The 21,139-nt window shown below is 41.4% G+C and overlaps 1 protein-coding gene across 1 annotated transcript in view; it reads right to left on the minus strand.

Moving 5' to 3' along the window:
• LOC111140951 (growth hormone receptor) overlaps positions 1 to 21,139 on the minus strand; it is a 273,022-nt gene that overhangs the window by 20,807 nt on the left and 231,076 nt on the right. Inside the window, exons 4-5 of the mRNA XM_022493224.1 lie at positions 9,051 to 9,180; positions 2,074 to 2,246 (exon numbers count right to left, since the gene is read on the minus strand). Of these exons, the coding sequence (XP_022348932.1) occupies positions 2,074 to 2,246; positions 9,051 to 9,180 (303 nt within the window). The remainder of the gene's footprint in view (positions 1 to 2,073; positions 2,247 to 9,050; positions 9,181 to 21,139) is intronic.

Genomic DNA, 21,139 nt, shown 5'->3' on the forward strand with positions numbered 1-21,139 from the left:
TCTATCTCTAGTCTGTGCTACTACAATCTACCCTCTATGCTCTAGCAGGACAGATTTCCCGGAGGCATTAGTAACAACAGGTGGCACTGGATAACTCTGAGATTAAGAGCGTGGACTCTGGAGCTATTTTGCCTGGGTTCAAATCTCGGTTCTGCCTACTAGCTATCTGACCTTGAGTTAGCCTTTATTTTATTTAAAAATTTTGAAGATTTTATTTATTTATTTGACAGACAGAGATCACAAGTAGGCAGAGAGGCAGGCAGAGAGAGAGGAGGAAGCAGGATCCCCCAGAGCAGAGAGCAGAGGTCCTGGGGCTCAATCCCAGGACCCTGGGATCATGACCTGAGCCGAAGGCAGAGCCCTTAACCCACTGAGCCACCCAGGTGCCCCTTGAGTTAGCCTTTAAATGCTCTGAGCCTCAATGTCATCATCTGTGAAATGGGGATTATAACAGAACCTCTCTCACAAGGTTATTATACTGACCCACAGGTAAGGGCTTTGGAAGCGTTAGTTAGCTGTTATTATCCTCAGGTCATTTCCCTTCTTAAATATCTTCAAATGCACCTCTTCGCAGTAGAATAAAGTCTAAATTCCTCTGTGGGGTACACAGGACCCCTTATGCTTTCTCTGGCTGATCAGTCAGGCCTGCCTAACTGCTCCCAAGTCCTTTGATGGTCTGTGTTGTTTGTCACTTCTGGAACTTAGTGGTTGGTGGAAGACACAGTCCATCTGGTATACCTGGGACTCGCACCAATGCTTTAGGGAGCAAGAGAACTGCCACCATTTCTGGGCAGCCTTTTATCCCTCAGGCCCAATCATTGTACCTTTGCCCACTACCTTGGCTTACTACACCCTCCACACACCTCAAGTCCAGCACCTAAAACGCAGTACTGCAATTATTTACTTCACATTCCTGACTGCCCTACTTGAACATATCTTACTCATTCTGTAGCCACCACACCCAGCACAGCAATCCAGGGCATGGCAGGCCTTCTGGGAAAGTCAGCCATGGAAATGAGTGGGGCTGGCTATTGGCAGGGACATGGTTAGAACATGGGTCTTGACCCGATATTTTTACTACTACTGGTTTAGCCACTCAGCAGCTAAGTCTATTGACATTGGGACAAACACTAAATAGTGTTTCCAAGTTATGCAGTTAGGTTCTCTTTTCTGCTTGTTCTTCTCCTTGACAGACTATCAGATTTATTGTTTCTGCCTGCAGCTTCTAGCCACATTCTCTTAGCCTTTTCCAGTTTGCTGATGCCTGGGAAACCACACACAAGTGTGTAAGGACAGAGCATCTCAGAGAAACTCCAAGCAATTTCTATAACAGATGAACTTTTGTGGGTAGAGATTCTGAAGTACCAACATCAGCTGCTCAAAGTCTTTCTTTGATTCTTTATATTTTGCTGTTTACACTTTTATAGAATAAACATAAATATTCCAATTATGGTTGTTTGTTTTGTTTTATTTTCCCTTGCATCCACACGATGGGCAAGGGATAATCGGTCTACATCTTTCATTTAGCTCATTGAGCTCTGATTATCTCCAATGTTTGTTCTGAGATCTTATAAACATGTCTTTAAACTGATTTTGGGTTGTTTTGTAAATATAAAATTCTAGAATTATTATGCTTTGTGAGAAAGAAAATCTAGGCTTTTATTATAGTGATGATAGGGATCAAAGGTCAACATATTTCAGATCTGAATATAACAATCATATCGAAAAATTAGGAAAGAAGGAATTTTAGAAGTCCACTGAGTTTGTTGTCTCTTGTGATGGTATTCAAGAACCCAACCCAGCTTGAAAGACCTCCTCAAGGAAAAGACTCTGCCAGGCTCCCATTCTTTTCTTGACAACACTTACTGCCAGGTTGTTTTACGTTAGAGCCAACCTCTATTCCCCCTGCCTTCTCCTCTTGTTCACTGACTGATCTCATGCCCTATGAAGTAGACCTCCATTCACCTAGATGACAATGAAGAAGTCTTCCTACTTGAACACACTTGGACACTGAAGCTTCCCTGCTTATTTAATCTAAAGCCATGTCAAATAAAACACAAACCTGTGATTTACCTATTTCCTCAACAGAGAAACACTTTTGATCCACCGTACCACCACTGCTGGTTAGCTTGATACAGTAGGGAATCCAAATGGAGGTATAAGATGAATTAAAGTAGCAGCTGTTTTCTCCAGCAGAGACATAATCGGGGCATTCTTTCCATTCTTGAGTCCATTCTTGAGTGCTCCTGAAATGGAGGGTAAAAAAAAAAGGATGAATTATTCCAAAAATCATGCCATGGTTTAAGTTAAAGCGAGGTGCTTGATAGATTCAATAAGCTGGAACACAAATATTTTGCAAGCAAGTGTTTTAGCAGCATCACTTCCAAGAAGTATCCCATCCATGGGCTTATCTGCAGGGTCTGCAGACTGCTGGAGGCCATTGGTTCTTGTACTATAGCAGAAACATCTGGGCATTGCCTGCAGATGATGTGCCAACTCCTAGATTAAGTAATTTGTGGATAGGTCCTTTATTATCCACCTTTTAGAGATGAGGGTTCCAAGACTTAGGGAGGTTTAAAATGATCCTTTAGTAAAACACTACAGAGGCCCAATACCCAAACTATGAAGATTCCTAAAGAACCATGACTCTTTGGACCCAGATGTTTCCCCAACTCATGATGGAAGAGACTAGGGAGGCATGCCAACGGCATTCTTCAGGCTGGATGACTCTGAGATTTGGGGGGTTGTGAGGTGGAAAACTGGCTATAACCCTACTCTGAACCACCGCACCCTGTGTTTCCTCTCCCCAGGGCTGTCTTATGCTTGGGGGAGTCTTCCTCAGGTCTCGAACACCTTCCCATATTCCTGGCTTCTTTCCTTAACTACATGAAGAGCCACGAGAACACTGTAAACATGCTGGACCTCCAGGTGACATTTATAAAACATGAGTGTCTAGCTTTTTTCTCCCCACCCTTTAAAGAGACAAAAGATCATGAACCCAGAAATGAAAAACTGTTTCCAAACCCAGAAATCATTTTTTTTCTATTTTGTAAGCAGAATGAATACCTCACGATAATATAAAAAAATGGAAACAAGAATGGGTTGAATTGAATTGATGTGTTTGCCTATCGGTTCCTTTTATTTTTGTTTTCTCTACAAAAAACAAGATTATATTTTCCTACATCTTGGCTCAGCTAGAAACAAACGAACAAACAAAAGAAATCATGGAGGAAAGAAGACACGTGGAAAACACTGAAGAAATCAGAGAAGCCCCATGTCCAAGTTCACATTCCGCCACCCAGTTATTCACCTCTACCCCAGTCTCCAGAGAGCATCGTGTGCTCGATGACTTAAAACATCTGCAGGGCCTGAGCTGAATGGAAAAGAGAGGCCAGGAAGTTTACAGGGGGAGGAAGGAGAGTTTGGGGAAAGGGAATTCCCTAGCCAGCTGCCATGGGGGCCTGAACAGAAATGCAGAGCAAGCCAAGGATTGCCCCAACTCAAGGCCACCCCTGCAAGAACAGAGCAAGTGTGCTAGAATGGGACACAGCCCTCCCAGGTCCCATCTCACTGACTGACTGACTGACTCCATAAGCCTGGCAAACCATCTCTGGGTGACTACTCTATATGTACTAGAGAGGCATTCCATCTGCCACCAGCACTGAGTGGATATAATGATTAATATGATGTCATTCCTATCTTCAGGCCAGAAGGAGATTCAAAATTACCATCTGAGTACTTTTCTTTTTTGGTCTCCTGTATTCATCCCATTCATATTTAATAAGTATTGATTATATATAAAAAGCACTATGCTGGACATTATGTGGGACGCACACGTGTCTAAGGAATGACTCCTGCCTCAGAGGAATGACTGAAAACCTGTATGACAAAGCAGTGTGGGTTATATGCACAGAGTACACATGGGATTCCCTAAAAGTTCAGAAGACGGAATGATTGCTCTGGCTGTTCACAGAAGCCTTCAAAGTAGAGGTTGTGTTTCTAGCCATCTTGAAGAATGGGTAAAAGCTTAATGTGTAGGGAGAGGAAGGAGGGAACAGAGTAGTCAAAAGTGTTGAGGTACGAGCATGAGTATGGTGAGGGGAACAGAGGGCAACGGAATAAATGGGCAAACTTTTCTCAAATTGGAATTGCTACTTGGGTGAGTACTTCATTATTTACTCATTACTCATGAGGTATCAGCTGAGAAGAAGGTTTATAAGTCAAGGAGACATAAAGCCAGTGGTCTGTGGCTGAGGGGGAAGAAGACAGGAATGACTTTGTGTAGGCTGAGGTGCTTGGGGCTGGTAAGCCAGAGCGTGGAGGTCTGTGAGCATCCCCCTCGGGGACGGGTGCTGGGTAGCAAGGAACGACAAGGACACCACAGGCTATGGGAAGGGATGAGCTGGAAGACAACACACGCCTCCTTTTTTACAGTTGTTTCTCAGGCTGGTCTCTTTGGCACTAGGACGAAAGTTGTATAGTATGAGGGCGTCCTTGACACAGTTGCTCATCAGCTGTTGGAAAGAACTTGGGATTAACATGGCCAGTGAACTGTGGCTTAAATTCTGGCGGAGATTCTGAAAAGTTGCATACCCTTGGATGAGAGGGAGATTTATCCCTGATGGGGAATGTGAGTGGTGTGAGTGTGTATGTGTGTATACGTGGGTAGGTATATATGTGTAGGTGTGTTTGTGTGTATTTGTGTACATATGTGTAGGTGTGTGTGTGTATGTTTAGAGTAGTAGGAAAAGGATTAAAAAATTAGGGATAGGTGGGTCATTGACCTACAATATAGTTTATTTTATCTTGACTTTCTAACTAAGTAAGGGTATGTTGAAGAGAATGGTTTAGCAAGATTGCCCAGAGAAATGAGGCTCTTACATAATAAGATAGATAAAAAATATATTTAGCATAGTTGATAGTATAAAAGTATTAAAATGTAAAGCTATACTACAGTACTTAGCAGGTTTGGATTTGTAATAGGAAGGTTAGCTCTGTGTGTTTTACGGTTTCTCAACCTCAACATGTCCCCATGGGGACTGCATGAAAAACCTTGTTTAGATTATTCCAGATCCATTAGTTCCACAGAGCAAACAACTTAAAGCACTTATCTGAAGCACAGAACAGTTAGTTCAAAACACAACTACCAGCGCCCTCCCCCTCATTAACCAAAGTTGAATTTTATTTTAAATAAATACTTAAAAATTATTTTTAAACTCTTAAATTTAGCCAAAAAACAAAAAACAAAAAACCAAAAACAACCCACCAAAGAAACAAATAAACAAATGGGCTCACAAAACAGAGACTCTGGCCTGCTTTCCCTGGGTTGAATTTCTACGCAGGCAACCAAAGTCAGTTTATGGAAACTACTTTCTCTTTGTCATACCCCTAAGACTTAAGGGCATGAGGTTTGCTCCTAGTCTATCTTGCGAAATGGAAGGAAGGCTGTATAAGGAGACTACTGGTAAAAATCAGAATAAAGAACAGAAGAAATACTTTCCATCCAAATGCTTTTACATCTAGTAACTAGAAGAAAAATCCTAATAATAAAACATCATTTATGTTCTAAAGACAACTGTTTTCATTACATACAGATCATGTACTTTGGCTTAAAATTAAATCTTTTCTCTAGAAAAAAAAAAAGGAAAAGCAAGAGTGCCCTTTCTCCCTTCTTATCTCCCCCAGAACCTTGCATGGAAAATACACTTTCTTTTGATAGGCCAGGATAATTGGTTAAGGGGAGTGAGTGTGGGAGATGACAGAAGTGGGGGGGTTAGAGTCTTAGGGACTGAGCCTTCACGTGCCCACTTTCTTCATCAATAATGCGTCTGTAGGTAAGGAGCTGAGGGCGGAGCCTCTCTGCGGGCCTGCAATGTCATTCAGGCTGAGTCTTCTCCCAGCAGTGAGACTAGACCTGGCATAGCAGCCATGACTGGGCGGGAGAGGCAGGTCTGTGTCAGCTGGCTCGCCTGGCCAGGAGCAAAGAGCCACGAGCATGGCTGCCTCCACGCCCACCCAGTGGACAGCCTGACGTGGTTAGGCTCCTTTGTGCTTTAGTTACCAACGCCAGGCTGGTAAACTGAAAGCCCAGTGCACGGGCCCCTTCGCCAAGCCTTCTTGTCTCCCCTTGCCCCAGTTCTGGATGAAATCCTGTCCTGGCTTCATGTGTCCAGGAAGAGGGGTCATGATTCTATAGTTCCGGGAGTTGCCTGGGACCTGAATTCTGACAACTTCTGGGACCTGACTGAGAAGTCAGAAAGCACACCTATATGGTCCTCTTTGTACCAGGGACCGGTGTGAAGGCTGACACGTTTGTGTACTCGCTGGTGCGGTCTGGGCCTGACATACCAGCCCTTTGGATTCTACCCTTCCTAGATAAACTGGGCTGAGGCTTCTGCTATTTTGGTTAGATAGAATAATTATATTTTTGTAGAGAAAACACAAGTTGGGGTTGGCTCTCATCATGAGGTTGCGCTTGGGGGCTTGAAGATGTGATAGTTTTCCCCTGGGATCCCAAACCCCACTACGGCAACAATTAATGACGTCCTTCCAAATACTCTGGGATTTGCCCTCCACCTGTTCACACATTCTGTGGCATCTCCGTTAGCACAGAGCCTGGCTTCCGACTAGGTCTGCTCAAAGGCCCAGGTGTGCAGAGGAGGCCTGAAGGCAAAGGCATGTGACCTGGATGGAAGAAAGTAAGGAACAAATATATATTTGTGAGGGCTTCATACCTTTGGGTTTATCTTTTGGCTCAAGTTCAGATTAGGTGACTATTATGGTTGGTAATAACCCATTTTCATAACATGGGTCCGACTCTGCCCTCTCTCTCTTCAGTTTTGTTCCTTACTATACACACAACTTTGTTCTCACTGGGCCGGCTCTCTGTACTTCCGAAATCTCTCTCAATTTAACAGTCTACTCAGCAGATATTCCAAAGTGTTACAATCATAAAAGCTTCCTGTCCAGATGCATTTCCCCAAACCAGCGTAGTCTCGCCATCCCTACCTCTCTGTATCGTCAGCCTTAAAAGAAAAAAAGTGCTTTTGGTGCCCAGCCACGTCATTATTTGTGTGCCCTCTGGGGCACAGCCAAGTAACCTTCCTCACACCTGGGAAGTGGGGAAGGCCAGCAGGAGTTGCTAACTCAAAGCATTTATTTGTAAACTGAGGACCCAGTTTTGCACTGACAACAGCCTTAGAAGACCAATAATCACTAGCCAGAAAGAATCAGAAGTAATTACTGTAGCCCAGGAATTGGATTTCTGTATGCTTACCATTTTAAATTGTCATCATATCACCAATCATCACAGCAGCTACCATTTGTTGAGTACACAGGCTGGGCCAAGCACGGCGCTAAGTATTTTTCATGTATTATCCAATAAAACCCTCACAAGAAGCCATGAGACAAGGTCTACTATCTCCGTTTCGCAAATGAGGCGGCTGAGTTGTGAACGGACTACTTTGCCTGGCATTCCTCAGTGAGTGCCAGAGTCAGGCCGAGATGCGGTGTGTTGGACCTGAGCCTGTGTCTTTAGCTGCTCCTTGCATCTTTCCTCTGTTTCCACACTCCTCCGAGGGGTAGATGGCATCAGCCTTGGACTGATGAACACTCCCACCCTGGCTAACCTTGTTTCTTGGCTTAGGCCTTCCCTGGGGGCTGGGTGGAAAAGAGGAAAGGACAAAGTATTTAAACCTAAAACTTAGAAAAGGCAAAAAGGTACAACGTAAGAGTAAACAGAAATGGAAATAATTCCAGGTGAGGGGTCAGAAAGAAACGAGCTGGATGGTGATTATATCGAGATCTTTGTTTCACTCTTCCTCTGTTATTTTACAAGACAACCAGTCAAAATGGAATAGAAAACTATTATAATTCCTTACTGGGTATCACTAATTTAATAGAAACATAGTTTGTTTTCTACATAAACACCAAGCTGAGTCTTTTAAAACATACATGTCTTCTCAAAGTCCACCACAGGTAAAGTCAAATTCAAGGCCTAGCCATGGCCAACAAGACTTGGCAGTCTGGCTCTGGCTAACTTTTTTTTTTTTTTTTTAAGATTTTATTTATTTATGACAGAGCACAAGTAGGCAGAGGCAGGAAGGGGGGGGGGAGTAGGCTCCCTGCGGAGCAGAGAGCCCGATGTGGGGCTCGATCCCAGGACCTGAGATCATGACCTGAGCTGAAGGCCGAGGCTACACCCACTGAGCCACCCAGGCGCCCCTCTGGCTAACTTTTTGACTTCTTCTAAAGTCATGTCCCTTTTTATCTTGTGCCATCCATGCAGGCCTCCTGCTTTCCTCAAACAGATCAGCCTCAGGACCTTCGCTCCAGTAATTTCCTCTCCTGCAGTCTCCCCACCGCAGACATTCCTATGGGCCTCTTTCACTTCACTTCTGTCTCTCCTATAACACACCACATCAGCAAGGCCCACGTTAGCTGCTCATCTAAAGTTTCACCCAAGCTCCCTACACACACGCACACATGCCGACACACACAGACACGCTTATCTACACTTCCATGTATTTGCTCTCTCATATACACTTATATGTTCACATCCTTGTGCACCTCCATGTACCTGCTTCCACACCTTCTCACACACACTCACCCTTGCACACACTTCACACACACACACACTCATGCATATTCACATTTTTACCCACTGACACGTAGGCTCATTCATACTCACACTCACCCTCAGACACTCTCATGCACACGCATGTCCTCATTCACAGTGTGGACACTTCCTATCCTCTGGCTTTTACTTTTCTTAATAACCCATATTACCAGCTGACATTTATTTATTTTTTATGGTCTGTCTTCCCCTGTTGGAAGTGACGCTCCACGAGGCCAGGGTCTCTAACTTTTTTGCAATCAGCGTTGTATCTCTGGTGCCCTAGATAGGCCCCAACATGTAGTAAGGGCTTAATTAATATTTTTTGAATAAATGTACACATTTAAGTCATCACATGTCCACCACTGCATACCACTCAGTAAACTTTCATCTGAAAATCTATGGAGGGAAAAGTCAGGACGGATGAAGGTTGCACCTTCTAATATAGAACAGCTGTATGGATCCTGGGTTCTTCAAACCATGATTAACCCCATCGGTCCAGTGGCATGAAAAAGTCTCTAGTTCAGGTGAACGGCACTTGGTGAACTTAGGCTTCCCAGAAGAATCTGCAGAATAAACAGAAAAGGCAACGCATGAAATCAGGAGGGTCAGGTATGGTTCTAATAAAACTCACACATAAAGTGGTAAAGAAGAACCATTTCCTCTAGAGACACGGTTTTCCTGGGTTGTGGTTTCAGAGCTCATTGTATGCCAGTCATTTCTCTGTCAGCTCTCGATTCCAGGGACAAGCTGTTTTGTCTTTATGTCAAACATTATTTTTAGGGCCTGTTGGAGAAACCAGAACTAGAGGTAGGGCTTATTTGGAAAGTGACCCCGGAACAGGAAGTAGGGCCAGAGAGAAAGGGAAGGGGAGGGAGGACAGCCAACAATGCATGTTGTCCAGGGGGCTCCCACAGTGCCCAGCCAGGGGACCTCCACAGAGGCCTCTGGGAGAATCTGTAGAGTGTGGAGTGTGTCCTAGAGAAGGAGGGGAGGCTGCGGTGTTTGTCCTCCTCACTCCCACCCTCCACTGCCTGGGGGCTACCCTGGAGGTGTTCATGCCCATGACCTTCTAGGGCACACCCACACATGGGCTGAAGATCTCGCGTGACTTGCTTGGGAAAAGCCTGGACAGGCTCCTGAAGTGGACGTGGCAATGTGCACGATGGTGGCCATGAGCCCCAGATGCAGGCACTGGCATCAGATGGGACAAGGGGATATGGCCTGGGACCATGGCATCCACTATGGGGCCTTTCCTCCTTTTATTTTAATTTTTTTTAAATAAAGAGCCACTTATGTTTGCATTCTTTAAAAAGATTCAGCCAGTACAACCATTAGGTAGATGATGACTGAAAAACTTCTGCATACTTATGTGTCAGTTCTAATTTGGGAAGTGGTGATTGCCTCCTAGTGTTAGGCTATTAGCCCAAACACCACACGGATGAAATTTGCAACAGACAAGTCTGAGGCAAAACAGATTTTTTGTATATTATTTTTCATTGTTCTCTGATCTCCACGGCCATTTGGGAGATAGTCAAGCTCCTTTTTTCTTTTTTTCTTCCTTACAGGATTAGTCTTCCGTTTGATTGTAAACAATATATTTGTTCTCTGATCTAAAGCTCTCATCTCTAGGCAACAGGGAGACTCTCAGATTTTAAGTATCTTTATGAACACTTTAAAACATAATTTAGAAATAAATAGCAGGCAGCCAAACACATAAAACCCCCTAATTCCAAGTTCCAGGTTCCTTTCTGGTGTTCTGAATCAAAACATGCCTCTTTTCCCCTTTGTCAGCAAAATCCTAACAAATGGGATGTTCTAAACCTTCTAAATAAATCCATCATTCAGCCATCCACTCAACAAACACTAAACATCTACTTTGTTCCAGGCCCTCTTCCAAGAGTAGAGCAGGAAATAAAACTAACGTTCTGGTCCTTGTGGGGTTTCTCTTTTAGCGGAGGACAGGGGAATTCCGTGTAGAAAGATGAGCAGAGTAAGGAGATAAGGGGCTGGGAAATGGAGACCCCATCCTCCTTCCACTAATACCCATATAAATGCAGCCAAGAAGCTCAGGCTGGGGAAATGTGTCCTCGTTTTAGAACATCTAATGTCCCAAATTGTCTGGTCACAGGTAAATGAATCTTCAAGAGATCCTGAGTAGCAGATAGGTCCTCTGCCCTGAGAACACATATTGGGAGTGACAGAATGTCTTAATGAAATTCCATAGTCACACCATTTTAAGAGATTCCTTTTTCTGTATTAACTAAGAGATTCACAAGAGTTTTGGGACCTGGATAGGATCTGCTTGGTACCAAGGGCAGGTGCTCAGCCCTCTTGGTGGTCAGCATTTACAAACCTCTCTGAGAGCACTAACATGTAGGATCTGCTACAATTGAAGAGAGTGAAAAAGGTGTGTGTTTTGTTAGGTAAGCGCCTATTGTACAGTAGAGTACCTGGAAAAGTTCCTTTTTCTATTCGCTGAAGCACTGAAAAGGTTAGTTTCAGATCATCCAAGAATATAAGTAATTAATAGAATATATTTCAGCCACAAGTATTTTTAATGCCTGCAGGTTTGAGGAGACTATTGCAGATTCTGGCTACTCCTCCGCACAGAAGTTTAAGAAGAGGAAATGCACTGGATTACAAATTCAGAGATCTGTGTTTGAGTCCTGGCTCTGCTACTCTTAGCCCTGATCTTCCCAAGCCATTTGGACCTCAGTCTCCTCAATAGAGAGGCTGGAAGAGATGAGATTCAAGCTACTATACAACTTCACTTTTATAATAAATTTATATATTATATATTATAAATTATAAATTATATATTATATATCATATAAGTTTATATATTTATAAATTTATTTTATATATTTATAATATATACTGATATATTTATATACTTATAATATATTAATATAATATATAACATATATAAATATATTATATATTTATATATAAAATTATATATTATATAACTTTTTATATATTTATATATAAAATTATATATTATATAAATTTTTATATATATAATAAATTTATAATAAATGACACATACTACCATTAATAATAATGTACACAACTAAAACACAATTTTAGCATTTAAGCTGACACAACCAGGGAACACCAAAAGCAAACACCATTGAGGTTTTCATATTCCGGGTGCAACAAGTCTGCCACATAATGGCAAGAATAGTAAACCCAACCCAAAAACTTGAAACAGAAAAGAAAAAAGTTTGCTAGCTGGGGAGAAAAAAACATAAAAAAATTAATTTGAAACACATTTTTATTGCTTAAACTTAGTCCGCTTGTTTATTGTTTCATTTTTTTTTTTTTTTAATTTTTTTTTTTTTTTTATTTGACAGACAGAGATCACAAGCAGGCAGAGAGGCAGGCAGAGAGGAGGAAGCAGGCTCCCTGCTGAGCAGAGAGCCCGATGCGGGGCTCGATCCCAGGACCCTGGGATCATGACCCGAGCCGAAGGCAGAGGCCCAACCCACTGAGCCACCCAGGCGCCCCTATTGTTTCATTTTAACTCCAGATGTATAGAAAGCTCCCTATTACATTCTCATTCTAAATAAGAAATAGGAAATTCATGGTTCATGGCTGTGACGCTAATGTTATGTAGTGTGTACCCAAAGAAGAACTCTGATACAGGCATAGTGCAGCCAGGCTATTTTTAATGTCTGTTTCACTGCATGTCCTCCTTTCCCTACCTTCCTCCTTTCTTTCTCCTTCCTTTCACTCTCTTCTCCTTCCTTCCTTCTTCCTTTCATATCTGGTATGTGCCATTAAGTGCTGTAGCAGACAGACTCTCAGATGGCTCCCATGATCCCTGTCTCCTGTTATTTACAAGATTTTGTATTTCATCTCCTTGAATAATTTGCTAATCTAATCTAATCTAATCTAATCTATAGAATATGGCAGGATTGTGGGGATGTCATATCTGTGATTAGGCTACAAAGATTGTGACTTCCATCTTGCCAGCAGATTCTCATTCTTGTTGGTTTTGATGAAGCAAACTGCTGTGTTGGTGGAAACCACATGATGAAGAACTGGGAGCGGCCTCTGATCAGTAACTAGCAAGTCTAACAACTCTTGAAGACCTGAATCTTGCCAACAACCATGGAAGCTGATCCTTTCCCAGTCCAGCCTTCCGATGAGACCACAGCCCTGGCCAACACTTTGACTACAGCCTTGTGAAAGAGTGTGAAGCAGAGGTCCCAGAAGATGGCTTAATTTAGAGGAAGGGCAGGGAATAATATTAACTGGATGCTGTTTATACAGAATAAATGAATCCAGTATATCAGAACTTGAAAGCAGCGTTCAACAATGGCATAAGCTACTTTTCTCAGCAAATGGAATGCATTGCAATGAGTGTGGTGAAAGTACATAACTTCTTTGTTGGAGGCAAGAAGAACTGTAGTGTAGCTGGCTACTTAGCTCCTCAGTCACCTGCTGCTTCAGGTGTTATGACTGTGGCTGAAGACAGCTGGCATTCCTGAAGTTCAGCTCTTAGCATCTTGTTGAGGTTTACCAAGGCTGAGAGGTACTGGCCTTAAAATGAGTACCTCCCTTATTATGTCTGAAAATCCTAGTAGAAGTTCGTTCCATATCTCACTTAAAGACAACAAATGGCTACCATACATTCTCAGGTCCTCTCTGATGAGCCTCTCTGATTACAGCCAGTAATTTTTGAACTAGTAATAATTCCTGCTCTTTCATGAATTTTAGCCTAAACCTAGAGACCATATAGTTCAATATCCATTTATAGCAACTCTGAAAAGAATGCTGCACTTGACAAGAGAGCCTAGCTTTGGCCCTAAATTGATTCTCACTAGGAGAAATGAGTGTTCTAACTCAAGTGGTCTCACATTCTGAAAAAAAGTTAATATTAATACTGATCAGCACTCAACATCCTGACAATAGATTTGGGATTCATTTTTATTTTCTCTTTGGAGTCTTCATTTTGGGAATGAGGATTTTGACTTGCAACTACATATTTATTTATTTATTTATTTATAATTATTTATTTCTTTTCAGTGTAACAGAATTCATTGTTTTTGCACCACACCCGGTGCTCCATGCAATACGTGCCCTCCTTAATACCCACCACCTGGCTCCCCCAACCTCCCACCCCCCGCCCCTTCAAAGCCCTCTGATTGTTTTTCAGAGTCCATAGTCTCTCATGGTTCATCTCCCTTTCCAATTTCCCTCAACTCCCTTCTCCTCTCCATCTCCCCGTGTCCTCCATGTTATTTGTTATGTTCCACAAATAAGTGAAACCATATGATAATTGACTCTCTCTGCTTGACTTATTTCACTCAGCATAATCTCTTCCAGTCCCGTCCATGTTGCCACAAAAGTTGGGTATTCATCCTTTCTGATGGAGGTATAATACTCCATAGTGTATATGGACCACATCTTCCTCATCCATTAGTCTGTTGAAGGGCATCTTGGTTCTTTCCACAGTTTGGCGACTGTGGCCATTGCTGCTATAAACATTGGGGTGCAACTACATATTTATTTTAATTATTGTTACATACATCATGTAACATGTTACATACATCACCTTCCATATTATATCATGTTGAATACTTAACATATATTGTCTCCTTTAATACTGACAGTAATTCCAGAAGGTGGGCATTATGTCCGCTTAGAAATAGGTGAAGAACTGGAGTTTAGAGAAGTGAGTGTTCCTGTTTTTACTGCTGTAGGTAGCAGAGATGGGATTAAAATACAGGTTTGTGTGATTTCAAACCTAAAATCAGCACCAGCAAAAAAGAGCAGCTTTTTTGTTAGGCAATTTTCTCTTGCTTCTCAAAAAATTCCCAGAAGGGAAAAATGATAAGCTCAGATGTGCTCTTAATTCAATTCTCAGAAATCAGTAAGCAGGCAAGCCCTAAGAGCAGCATTTTCTAATTGTAATTGCACATCGGAATCAACAGGGGGGCTTTAAAAAGATACTGATGCCTTGGCCTGCTCCCAGAGACTTGAGTCAATTTGGGGTGCAGCCTGGGTATCATGATTTTTAAAAGTTCCCCAGGTGCTTGCAATGTGTGGCACAGGTTGAGTGCCACTGGTGTAGAGAAATAAATTATAAGTAAGCACTGAAAAGTTGGCTTTCCACATTATTAGGTTGTCTGATCAGTTCTAGCAGAGATTTGTATCAAGAGAGACCCTTGGTTTGGGTGCCTGGCTGGCCCGGTCAGTAGAGCATGCGACTCTTGATCTTGGGGCTGTGAGCTGAAGCGCCACGTTGGGTGTACAGCTTGAAAAAGAAAAGAGTGATATGTAGTGTAAACTCCCATGAGTGTAGTTTGAGAGGGTGTGGGAAGGATATGAATATTAATTATTACCTCAGAAGAGTAAATGATGAACACTGGAGAACCACGAGATATTTTAAATATATGGGCCTATGGTGCATATCTAAATGCTAATCCAAGTTTCTGATAGACTATAAATTGGTAATGGGAATTAATTAAGAAGTTAAACTGGTATTCCTACTGAAACTATTATTTAGAGAGCTTAAAGAGAGTTTTGATAAATTCTTTGATCGAATGTTGATATTGATAAAATGTTGATGGAATGACAGTATGTTCAAACTACACCAACAGAAGGACAGTGTCAGAGAGAGCTGGAGGCACTGCTAGTTGCAACGTGTCATCATCGACAGTAACCGTGCTGCCACGGTCAGTCAGACTCGTTGGGCTGGCCAAAGCTGGCTCCCTTCTTCACTGCCCAGTAGCTCTCTCCTTGGAAGAAGATGGTCTTCCTGACAGTACCCAGAGGGAGGGACATCAAACAGCTCTTACACAATGAAGTAGTCTGTGTTCTTACCCTCCCTCACCAGACATACTTTTCTATCCTCTACTCATGACAAAGCAGAAACAAAACAAAGGAAATCACACACCAGTTCCCAATGTCTGCTTGTGCTAGGTGTTAGGTGAGAGGGAAGAAGGGGAGCAAATGAAGTGGGAGGGGAGGGTTGGCAGGGAAGGACAACCTTCTTCAGAAAGCTCCAGATTGTGTGGTGGGTGCAGCCCCCTGCTCTGAAATGTGGAACCTCTACCACATCATTTCATGTGGACCATCTGCTGTCAACAGTCCCAGGCCCTGGTTATTGTCCCCGAACAGAAGCTGAGGAGGTGGATACCTTGTGTGGGGGCAGGAGCTAGAAGGGAAAAACCTTCCCCTCTGACCAAAGGGTAAATAAATACAATCAGTTGAGAATTTCCTTTTGAGTTGGGCAGCAGCTGGGCGATACAATGCGTCCTTAATATGACTAAGAATTAGAGCCTGTAAAGACAGACTAAAGAAAACAATTTTATGGAATAAATTTCAAACATGATTTTGATCATAAAAGATGAAAGAAGTGATAAGACCAAATCGAAGTATGTAGTTATATGTGCATGGACAATGAAGGAGGAAATATGATAATGAGAGAAAAGCAAGACAAACATTGGACCGAATGACTTTTGGTCACCAAATTCCTAATTGGTGGGTCTGAGATCTGCTAAGAGTAGTCATATAAGTGTTTGCTGTTATTATTCCCATCCTTGCTAGTCAGGTGTGATTGTCAGTTCATGATTTGTTACCTGTTGTTAGCCAAGAAGAGTAGATGATGAACATATTGCTAAATGTGAAATTCATCCTGCATTTTACATGTAATTCTAAGTCTACTAGTGCCAGCTGAAACACCTGAGGTATATGTGGTCATATAGTGACGGCTACTTCCCTCGCTGGTTAGAGGTGATTTCTGTGGTTGTCTTTTAGACCGTCATAACTTATTGAAGTCTGAGTAGTAGATAATTGGAGGATGTTGCTGTATTATTAATTTAAATTTAAAAAAATCCAAGCGAAGTCTTTCTCTGTGTGTTCTTGAGAAGCGATTAAAATTCCTCACGCTGCAAGGAAAATTTATCAGTGCCTCACACAGACACTGTGGGTCTGGCTGAAGAAGATCTCTGGAATATTAAGAATGCTACTTGATGCTTTTCCCCAGTGATCTGGGTACTCTGGAATCACTGCACAAGCCTTATCAGCTTCTTGGCAATGATTTTTCCAGAAAAAGCTCATTAAAGTTGAAATGGAACTGGGAGAGTTCTGGTTATGTCGCGATGAGTCCATCCAATGATTCCACCTCTCTAAGCCAAAGCCTACCTGAATGGAATGGGCTGCGTGGTTGAACCATACTTTAAAAAAATTATATGTCATTTGTTTGCAAGGGAAATGCAGCCTAAATATTTGCCAGGGCTTCCTGGGGACGAAGTTCTGCACAGAGGGGTACTGAGTTTTGCACAGTGCTTGTAAATACTTAGATCGAGAGGACTAGACCCCTCCCCTAGCTTGCGGGGATCCTCCCTTTTGAAGTTCTGCTTTGAGGCCACACATCCTTCTCCAAAGTACTCTTACCATTTCCAGAGTGCTCTTCTATATGAAAAGCTTCAGGAAATCAGTGATTCCTCCAACTAAGAGAGCCTTTTACCCATCCCCTTTTACAGACGGTCACGTAATTGATGGATGCTGTTCTGTCAAAATACAGTAAAAGAAATCTGTACACTTCCTGGTTGGACACTATTGTCAAGAGGAACTGAACAGCCTTATAATGTAACATAATATAACGTCACCAAGCACAATAAAAAAATAAAAACCTGGTTAGCGTTTTTATTTTTGCTTTTTTTTTTTAACCTATGGAATTGCCGAGCAGTTATGGAACCACAAATAGTGAGTTTGTAGGCTATTGGCAAACAAGGCCTTATATTAATGGTAGAAATTGGCAAAAAAATTAATAAAGTATTTCATACTGGACAATACTTTATGTAAGGAATTCACCTTCCTACTTGCTTTCCTTTACGGTTCCCTGAGAACTGAGGAGGGCATCGCTGTAAGATCCAGGTACTTTGTGGTTTAGAGTGGAGAACAAGAGTTCACAAGCTCTTGACCCAAATGTTCATTTCCCTCTATTTTAAATTACACTCTAGCATACTTTTAACAATGGATTCCTGGTTCATTTAAAAAATGGTAGGGCTCACTAAAATAAAGGCTAAGTGAGCATGCCCAGTTACTTTCAGATGAATGTCAAGTCAGCTGAACTTGGCCGTTAGTATCTTGGAGAAGTGTTTACGGCACACGTGGTCCGGCAGGGAATTTAACTGCACACAGTCTGTAGAGACAGCTCATGTGGATAACAACGTCGGGATGCAGAGTGCATGCGTGCGCTGTTATTATTTATTTATTTATTATTTATTATTATTTATTTAAGCATTTATCTTTTTAACAAAACTTGCTTTATGTTGCTTAATTTAGTTTTCATGGAATATTTTACAAGAATTTATTTTCCTTCTTAAATACTTATGATTGAACATAATTAATCCTAGTTTTCAACACTCAGGGGCATTAATCAATGATCTCTCGCCTCCATAGCATGTCTCTGGTGCATTTAGTTTACTTAGTGTTTTCACATTATTTCATTTACTTGTCCTGGACACAGTGAGCATATACTCACCTAGCTGATTTAAAATATTCTCAAAAAATTTTTTTTTCTGCGGGGGGAGCCTGGGTGGCTCAGATGATTGAGTGTCTGCCTTCAGCTCTGGTCATGATCTCCAGGACCTGGAATCCAGCCCCATGTCAGGCTCCCAGCTCAGTGGGGAGCCCGCTTCTCCCTTTCCCTCTGCTTGTGCTCTCTCTCACTCTATCTCTCAAATGAATAAATAAAACTCTTTAAAAAAATAAAAAAATTTTTTTTCTCTCTTCTTCCTAGATTTCAGAGGCTCTTTACCCATCAATTTTCTTAAAAACAACCAGGCTTCTCAGGTAGAATGACAAAGGCACTATTTTCCTTGGTGTTTTTTTCTCCGGCTAGAGAGGCAGATGTGCGAAGACAGCTACGGCAGCCCCAAGTTCCAATAGTGTAGCCTGCTGGAAGGTGGAAACAGAAACATCACCTTGAAGACACACACTTACTGCCCTGCAGAACTAACCTAGGAAATAGAACTGCCATGGTTTCATTGTTTAAAAACACTTTTTATTCTATATAGCATGGTTTTGAGATGTCCAAGGAACAATTAGCACTACATTCAGTAAAATTTGTTTTCTGCTTGGTTAAGGGAAGGGACATCCTAGATAATAGATCAAATAATTATATATAATATAATCAAAATAATTAACTATATTTGTATTATAATATTAATCAAATATTAAAGATAATATAATCAATTAATTAAAATATAAGGCAAGAGGATTGATTGGAGTAATTAGAGCCCCTGGGAAGAATGTAATACAGTATAGCCGCTATAGAAAAAGAGTTTAGCAGTTCCTCAAAAAAGTTAAAAACAGAGTTAGCATGTGACCCAGCAATTCCACTCTTAGGTGTATATCCAAGAGAACGGAAAACATATGTTCACACAAAAACTTGTACAAGTATGTTCATAGCAGCATTATTCACACTAATAAAAATTAGAAATAACCCACATGGCTATGAACTGATGAAGAGATAAGCACAATGTGGTATAGACACAGAAAACTATGTAGCCACAAAAAGGAATAAAGTGTTGATACATGATAAAACACGGATGAACCCTGAAAGCATTTTTTTTTCACGAATGAAGCCAGACACAACAGGGCACATATTATATTACTCCATCTATATAGAATGTCCAGAATAGGTAAATTCATAGAGACAGAAAGTAGATTGGTAGTTGCTAGGAAATGAGGGGAAGGAAAGTTGGAAGTGAGTACTAATGGGCACAGGGTTTCTTTCATGTTAAAGGGATGGAAATGGTCTTGAATTGGTAGTGGTGATGGTTACAAAACACTGGGAATATATGAAAAACTACTTTTAAATGGTTAAAAAAGTGATTTTTTAATGTGAGTTTTAGCTCAGGAAGAAAATCTATCTAAACGCACAAAGTAACAAATTATACTTAACACTAAGATTTACCACATATAATTTTTATTTTTTCTAAGCCTCTACTGGACACTTCTTCAATTTGAAAATTACTTTTTATTAATTTTAATTTTAATCTCACTCTCACAAAAACAGGGATTGTAACTCACTAAATGAAAGAAAATAATTAATTCCCTGGTCATATGAAAATATCCTTGATGAACCTTAACTAAAGCTCTTGTGAATGGGATTGTCTGGTTCTTTTTTTTTTTTTAAGTATTTTTAAAAAGATTTATTTATTTATTAGAGAGAGAGAGAGCATGAGCATGAAAGCGGGGGGAAGGGCAGAAGGAGAGAATCCAAGCAGACTCCCCGCTGAGTGGAACAGGCCTCTATCTCAAGATCCATGAGATCGTGACCTGAGGCAGAACCAAGAGTCAGATGCTTAACTGACTGAGCCACCGGGGTGCCCCGAGGTTGTCAGGTTCTTTTTAATGAGATGACCCAAATTCCTGAAAACCAGTAGCTGAAGAGGGTCTATATGCAGAGTGGACATGTTCCATGCTGGAATCACCCATGGAATTTAAAAATATACTGATGCCTGAGTCCCATCCTTCAAGATTCAATTTTAGTTGGTAATTTATGGAATGACCACTTTAATCATCTGGGCATTGGAGTTTTAAAAGTTCACCAGTGATTTTCAAGGGTGGCAGAAGGTAAGAACCACGGACTTTTGTCTTTCCCCTTCTGAGCCCAGAAGACACTGTGCTGGTTTTTCACCACTGGAGCCTCTGGTCTGATTCTCATATGCAAGTTTTTGGCCAGGAACAGGAGGAAAAAGTAAGTGTGGGGGCATTCTAATCCAAGCCGAAAAGTACGGCAGTGCTTTGCCAATATCGCATCTCGGTCATTGAAAAATATGAACCTCCTGAAGTCTAAGGGAAACCCTCGATTGCCAGAAGAAACCAACTGACAAATGAGACTTTATTTTCCCCATCTTGTAATTTTGTTGAGGCCGGTTAATCCTCACTGATGATGATGATGATGATGATGATGTACTCTGTTATGTAATTTCATGTCTAGGGTTAGGAGTTCCAAAGGCAATCTTTTTTTTTGTAGTGAGCACACTGAAGTTTTTTTGTTTTAGGATTTATAGCTGCATTCACTGTTGAGTCATTCATGGGTTCCCTTATTCAACAAACAATCATTGAGCACCTGCTTATACAGGCCAGGTTTCAGCTTAATACCTTCATTTGCTGGAACACTGTTTCTTGGTCCAAGGATCACGGCACACCAGACAGACTGTCTTATATAAACAGGCTGGCCTGGTTCCTTGAGAAAGAGAATCAACTCGGTCGTTCTTTCTTAACTTTTGCTCTGTGTACATGTTCTTGCCTGGTGGGCTTGCTGCCACCACTTTAGGATTCTGAAGTCTATATTCGGATTTAAAAAATGTTCCATGTGTATGTTTCTGTGTCCACAAAAGAATGGCCAAATACGAAAGATGACAAATACAAAGATAAATATGGTATATGTGGACATGATTTCCAAAATGCAGGAACAGAGACCATTTTTTCTATAAATACACATAAATATACATGTTTCTCAAGAACATACCTTGTCATTCTCTCATGTGC

Source organism: Enhydra lutris, unplaced genomic scaffold (genome assembly GCF_002288905.1).
Source record: "Enhydra lutris kenyoni isolate GAN:26980312 unplaced genomic scaffold, ASM228890v2 scaffoldscaffold5, whole genome shotgun sequence".
Classification (NCBI taxonomy): Eukaryota; Metazoa; Chordata; class Mammalia; order Carnivora; family Mustelidae; genus Enhydra; species Enhydra lutris.